The sequence below is a fragment of the Rhea americana genome, unplaced genomic scaffold (assembly GCF_003343005.1).
Source record: "Rhea americana isolate MKP2758 unplaced genomic scaffold, rheAme1 scaffold_90, whole genome shotgun sequence".
NCBI classification, from domain to species: domain Eukaryota; kingdom Metazoa; phylum Chordata; class Aves; order Rheiformes; family Rheidae; genus Rhea; species Rhea americana.
In genome coordinates, this window is record NW_028187089.1 from 2410312 (window position 1) to 2416521 (window position 6210).

The following is a 6210-nucleotide window of genomic DNA, read 5'->3' on the forward strand; positions in this document are numbered from 1 at the left end:
AAAAGACCAGAAACCAGAGCAGCCCTGTATGATGCTCTATCTGTGCTAGATACCTGCCTACAGGACTGCCCATGGAAAGGTACCTGTGTTTGCACAGTTACAAACTCAAGGATGTTGCAGAGAGTTGTACCCCTGATCCCCACCAGCTCCCCACTGCAGGTGGCTCCAAGTCCTGCCTGACAGAAATGCTGCTGTTTGTGTACCCTTTCCAGAGCCCGTGTCTCACCCTCAGCTCCGGAGCAGTGCCCTAGTGGCACAGTCCACTGTCGAGGTGTTCTGTGATGTGGCAGAGGGCAGAGTGGACACCATCTCCTGGAAGAAGGATGGGCAGCTCCTTCCCCCAGACAGAGGTTTCTATCTCTCCAGCAGCATCAGTGTTTTGTACCTGAGGAAGGTGAAGAAGTCAGACTGCGGCTCCTACTCCTGCAACGCCAGCAATGGGATAAGCTGGCAAGAAGCCTCCCTGAATGTGACCATTGCAGGTGATAGCTGCTCGGTGTTGGTTCCTGACCTGGGGCTTGGGGCATGACTTGCATTGCTAAAATTGCCCTCAAAAAAACTGCTTCCCTAGGGAAAACAAGCTGCCCAGGGAGAGTAAAAGAGACCCCGTGCTTTCAGTCCCACCACTCTTCCTGTTCTCCACCCCTCCCCATGGTTTACTGGGTGATTTGACTCCATCCCACTGCCTCTATTCTCCAAGGCTTGGCCAGCCCTCTTGTGACATTGTGGCCCATGGGTGAGCCCTGGGTTGTTGACAGGAGCTCCCACACCTCCATCGTGTGTCACCGTCCTTCAGTGGCTGCCTGGCTGCTACCAACAAGGCAGCCTGGCTGTCTGGGGTCTTCTTTCTGGCCTCTACTGCCCCAGACGGTATCTTCCTATCTCTCACCAGCAAAATTTCCTTGTCTCCCACCATTTCTGCCTGACTGCAGGGCACAGGCTGACCTGGGCAGGATGGACAGGGGGAGCCTATCAGTTCCTTCTTGAAGAAGGTCCTGTGGCCTGGCCAGACTATGACTGCTCCCATGGCCAAGGGGATGGCAGGCAGGATGTATCCCAGGAGATAGTGGCCAAGGTACRTGTGGCACCACCTGTCCCAGGCTGGACACTTCATGGACCAGAGCCTGCAGCAGCAAGCATTAATTTGGCCACCAGATGGCAAATAAAGCGAGTCTGTTCTAGYGACAGAGGAGCCCCATGGTGCACTATACTGGTCCTGCTGGAGGCCTGAGTCTTGGCTTCTCTGGATTTTTTTCCAGGTCTCTCCCCAGCCTTAGAAGATACATTGAGGATTGCAGTGGTGGCTGTGGTCTTTGCTGCCGTCTCGGGATGGGGCTTAATTTTTCCAGTCTGTCAATCAGAAAAACAAAGAATAAGTGAGTCTGTGAGGGAAGGCACTGAAAATGTTTCCCTTGGGAAGAAGGGTAGAAAAACTGGTTTTCCTGTGAAAAAAACTAATAGTCAGATGAATTTCCCCTTCCAGTTCTTTTAACATCTTGCCTCATTCTCATGTATCAGATCTGTAAAAGAGTAAAGAGAAAATTTTCCTGGGCTATTTTTTAACAGAGAAAACTCTCTGGTTTTAGTCTGTTAGCACTTTCTTAGACATTTTTTGCTAAACAGAGTTGAGGTGAGTGACATTTTTATATAAAAAGAAGTTTCTCAAGAGTATTTTTACTACAACGCTCCATTTTAGTACACTGGAGGAATAATAAGAGCAAAGTGAGAAACAGTGTTACAGGCATATGTACTAAAACCTATCCAAATAAGCACATATTTAAACAGCCCCTCCTTGTCAGCTGGACACATTTCCCCTCTATCTATGCTGATGCCAAGGCCACTACACAAAGCAGAGCAGGATTACCCCAGCCAAGAGCCTCCCCAGTCACTCCTGCCAATCTATAGCTCTCCTGCTTGCGCAGTCGTAGGAGGCAATGTGTCCATACCGTGYGGTGCTTGGGTCCTAATGGGACAGCACCGGTCTCATGCCAGCCATGCACCAAGGCTTTTCTGTTTGGCAGCCCCAGGATGATAAACTCTCAGGAGGGAGCCAGCTCTTGACCACAACCTGCTCCGACGTAGCCAGCTGTGGAGAGGCAGGCAGATGGGTGCTGAGGGGCTGATGGAGAAAATCAGCATCTTGGCTGTCTTCATCAGCATCTCGGGTGGTACACTGAGCAGGGCCACCATGGTCACAGCCTGCGTGTTGGCTGAGGAAGGGGAGTTGGAAAGACCTCCTGTACTACGGGGTGCAGAACCCTTTCCAGCTCCCCACACTGGCGAGTCCTAGGCCCTGACCAGCACAAGGCCATGTGAAGGGTGCAGGGTCAGATGAGTGCTGTTGGTGGGTGTGAGCCCCTGAACAGGTGTCTGTGCCACTGGGGCATCCAGCCTTGACCCTGCTCTCATCCTGAAGAGGTAAATCTCCTCTCATATCCACATCACCTCTGTTAGTCCCTGGCAAATGTCCCAGCTAGTCCGTGGCATCTGGGGGAGATGGGCTGCAGCCCTCTGTGGGCAGCGGGTGGCTGGTGTGGGATGTCACAAGTGCCACGGATGTCACTCCAGCACCGCTCTGCATGTTTAGGGGGGGAGCTGTGGCGATGGCTCAGTGCCTACACCTGCGGGCTGGTGTGCATCTCATCTGTCCTGGCAAGCACCGCTGGGATCCTCTGGATGCGAGAGGAAGGTAGGAGGTGGRCTAGGGGTAGTGCTCTACAGACCTCCACCCTGACTCTTCTCCCCCGTGCAGGTTGCAGCAATCCCTGCTGTAAAAAAAAAGTATATGGGCCAAAACAGGAGGCCTCCTGGGAGAGTTAGAGCCTTGTGGGTGTCCAAATGGAAGGCAGTGCCCAAGAGAGGGGAGGTCTCACAACTAAACAACTCAATGTGCAGAACGGAGCTGAACACTGCCCAGCCTCGGGCAACATGCACCTCCCTCAGCCACGTATGGGTGATCTTGTGTTAGGGTCCTGGACGATGTTGGTTACCTACCTGTCTGTGCAATTAATACAGCTATCCCTCTTTACAAATGGGGCACGGGTCCTTCCTACATTCCTGAAAGAGACAGAATTGCAGAAGAGCACCTAAAATGATCAAGCGATAGAGCGATTGCTTGTTAAGAGAGACTGAAAAGACAGGGACTTTTCCATTTGGAAAGAAGAGGGTGGGAAAGGGATATATGATTGACATCTACAAAATCATGACGCTTGTAAATAAGGCAAATGCAGAGCTAATATTGACCCTTGTGCTGTTTTCTTTCAGGCCCATCTATTGCCTTCATACTGCCYGAGATCCTCCTGACATATGTAGTTGTGGTAACACTCCTGGTCTCTGCCAATGTGACATTCCAGCCTACAAAACTCATCCAGCTCAAAAGCAAAACAGGCGAGCTGTTCTACTGAGCATGGCAGGGATGGTGTTAAAACTGGCTGATGGGGGGTTTATTCTGCAAAATATCTCATTTTTTTAACAAAAACTTTATTTTTCTTTCTGCTGTAATTCATTCTGTCTAAAAGTTCTGTCAGATCACTAGAAGGTGCCCCAAACGCTGTCTTGTTGACAGCTTTGCTTCACAAAAAAAGCATAGCCGAGCTTTGGAGCAGTGAAAAAGTCAGCTGTAAATCACAGGCGGGTACATCTCCCCACAGACCGTGGGCCAGGCCAGCTCGGCATTGCTGCATGTACCTAGTAACACACAATAACACCACGTTGTCTTATTTCACTTACCAGTACAGCGCACGATGGGCTACGCTGCTCCTGGAGGGGTGGTTTCAGTGGTGTTGACTACCAGCGTCCTGATAAAGAATATCTACCATCGTCATGGTGAGAAGAGATTATCTAGGGGCCTGCATTTAGACCCCCAAGGTCTGGCAAGCCCTAAAGGATTTGTCTTATTGAGGCTAAAATTTGATGTACGTGCTCCCTCTGTCTCTTTGAATCTACCATTCAGAATTAGATCTGCTCCCTCCAAAATATTTCCCAGATTGGAGCTTTCAGGGGAATGCAAGAAGGCTCCTAGGGAAAATCCCCCATTTGTCATGTGCTCCTTTGAAATCTTTGTGAAGGGACATCTAGTTTTGATCATCTTTGATGACCGTTGGTGCATTTTTGGATGTGGACAGTTTAGCTCTCTATTTCTGTCTTTCTGGTTTGGGCTGAGTTTTGTGCTGTCATTTTGTCTGTTGAATGACAGAACAAGGTTGCACGGAGTTTGTGGATGTGACCATCCTTGTGGTCAGCACAGCTGTGGTGTCTGCCCTTCCAATCCTGGCAATCTTCCTGCGCTGTAAGTGTCCCTGCTCCTTAATTTCCCTGAACCTCTGAGTGCCTTGTGTCGGCAACATGGTATCCCTCTCTCTCCACATACTCAAGTGACAATGTGAATTATTTAAAACCCATTTGTTCAGCCTTTCTTAAGACTTTCTTAAGTACCCAAAGGTCTCTCCAGTTACCATTTCCCTTCCACAATGAGCTTCAGACACCATCCCTCAATGCAACATCCTATACTGTATGCTTGGTGCCTCTCCTACTCTTTCTCTTGATACCTGTTTTGCAGATCATACAACTCAGGGATGTCAGAAAGAGGAACATGACCCCTGGTGGCTGGGTCAGCACAGGTAAATCTCTTATCTTGTTCCGTGTAAATTCAGACAGCCTTGAAGTGAAAACAGTGGGATGTATGACCTAGTCTGTGCCTTGTTTTAAATCAGTCCAGCTCTGCCCTCCCAGAACCTCATTTCACCCTCAGGCTCAGGGGCTGGTTCTGGCATCTGCTCAGCTCCCTCCACAAAGCTCTTATTCAAGGATTAAGCACCCAACCTTTTAAGCCCTAATTCCTGCAATTTTTTTCCAATCACTTAGGATTTCAGTGGTGCTGCAGATGAGGCTTAGCCAATGTGYAAACATCTTGGGAGAGCCCTGGGGCACATCCCACTCCGGTCACAGCCTCATCAACAGCACATCAGTTACTCTTTGTCACAGTTGAAAACAGCCTTGGGCAAAGATAACTGAAGAGGAATGAGTATTGGAGCCATGGCCATTTGCAGTCTCCATATGGCTATGGACCTCTGCCTGTTATCCAACATACCATCACCAGCACATATTTGGCTGGTCATAAACATAGCTCAGGGACTCTAGGAGACCTCCACAGAGCTGGAAGCTGTGAGGCTRCCAGGGGGCAAAGTGCTCTCAATTAAGGACAAGACTGCAATCTGGCTCCCTGATTCTGTGCAAGGTGTGACAGTGGCTCAGTCAGTGTCTCCATCCCTATTCATGAGCCAAAATTTGCATCAGGTGGAATGGAGTGACCTTGGCAAGATGAAGAGCTTGGAGTCTTTGGCAAACATGGGGTTGGGGGATGGTGAGAGCTGCAGGGTGTTGTGACATACAACTAGAAGATGCAGACTCTTAGCAGGCTATCTGCTAGCAGCTGGACAAAGGCCGGCTCTCTTGCCCTGGGCAGATTTGAATGCGTGGTACTAAAGCCAACGGAATAACTCCAGGAACAGGATGAGCCCAGGATCAGCCTGCACAGAGCTGCCACGTTGCGACTCTAGCGATGCTCAACGTATCCCACCACCATTTCATTCCAGGCTCTTTCAGATGTCTCTGCCCATCATCAAGGATCCTGTTTCTACCCATTAGAGGCTGGAGGAAATTCTTGTCTGGCTGAGTCACTCCAAGCATCCTCCCAGGTCAATGCTTACTGAGTCTGTAGCTGTCTGAGTTTCACTAGGCTGAGCCTCTTACACAGAGGTAATAAATGGCAATTAAACAAGTCCACTCCTGCCTTTTTTTAACATTGAGGGTTCAACTTCCCATTATTGCAATAACAAGGCTGCATCTTTTTTAAAATATACATGGGTAACCAAACGTTTTCACCTCACTGCTTCCTGCTGCCAGGTAGGGCTATGCCTGCCTCCTTGCTACCTGGTGCACAGAGGCCAGAGGACCACTGTCCTCCCTCAGAGCTTGGGGCAGGCAGCCAACAGCGTCACCCATGTCCAGCTCCCTTCTGCTGACGACTCTGCTTCCAATGACATGATGTGATGTTAGCATGCTCTTTAATCTACTCGGTTAAATGCAAATCTCTCTGTACAAGCAGTGATCTTGTATCGAGCAGTGTTGGTAGTAGCTCCCTKCTGGGTTTCTTGCCCTTCCTTTCCTACCCATAAGGGAAGGTGCTTGCTGCTTGCTTCTCTGGGAAGC

The 6210-nt window shown here is 49.7% G+C and overlaps 1 protein-coding gene across 7 annotated transcripts in view; it reads left to right on the forward strand.

Annotated features, from left to right (window-relative positions):
- LOC146584702 (uncharacterized) overlaps positions 1-5779 on the forward strand; it is a 9597-nt gene extending 3818 nt beyond the window's left edge. For 2 of the 7 annotated variants that reach the window (XM_085324276.1, XM_085324277.1), the window contains 7 exons: positions 213-482; positions 1260-1376; positions 2588-2689; positions 3265-3387; positions 3733-4288; positions 4559-4619; positions 5595-5779. In XM_085324276.1, coding sequence (XP_085180402.1) covers positions 213-482; positions 1260-1376; positions 2588-2689; positions 3265-3387; positions 3733-4288; positions 4559-4595 — 1205 coding nt within the window. In that variant the 3' untranslated portion in view covers positions 4596-4619; positions 5595-5779. The remainder of the gene's footprint in view (positions 1-212; positions 483-1259; positions 1377-2587; positions 2690-3264; positions 3388-3732; positions 4289-4558; positions 4620-5594) is intronic. The other 5 variants (XM_085324281.1, XM_085324282.1, XM_085324278.1 and 2 more) reach the window with 5 other exon arrangements.
- Positions 5780-6210: the final 431 nt, after the last annotated feature.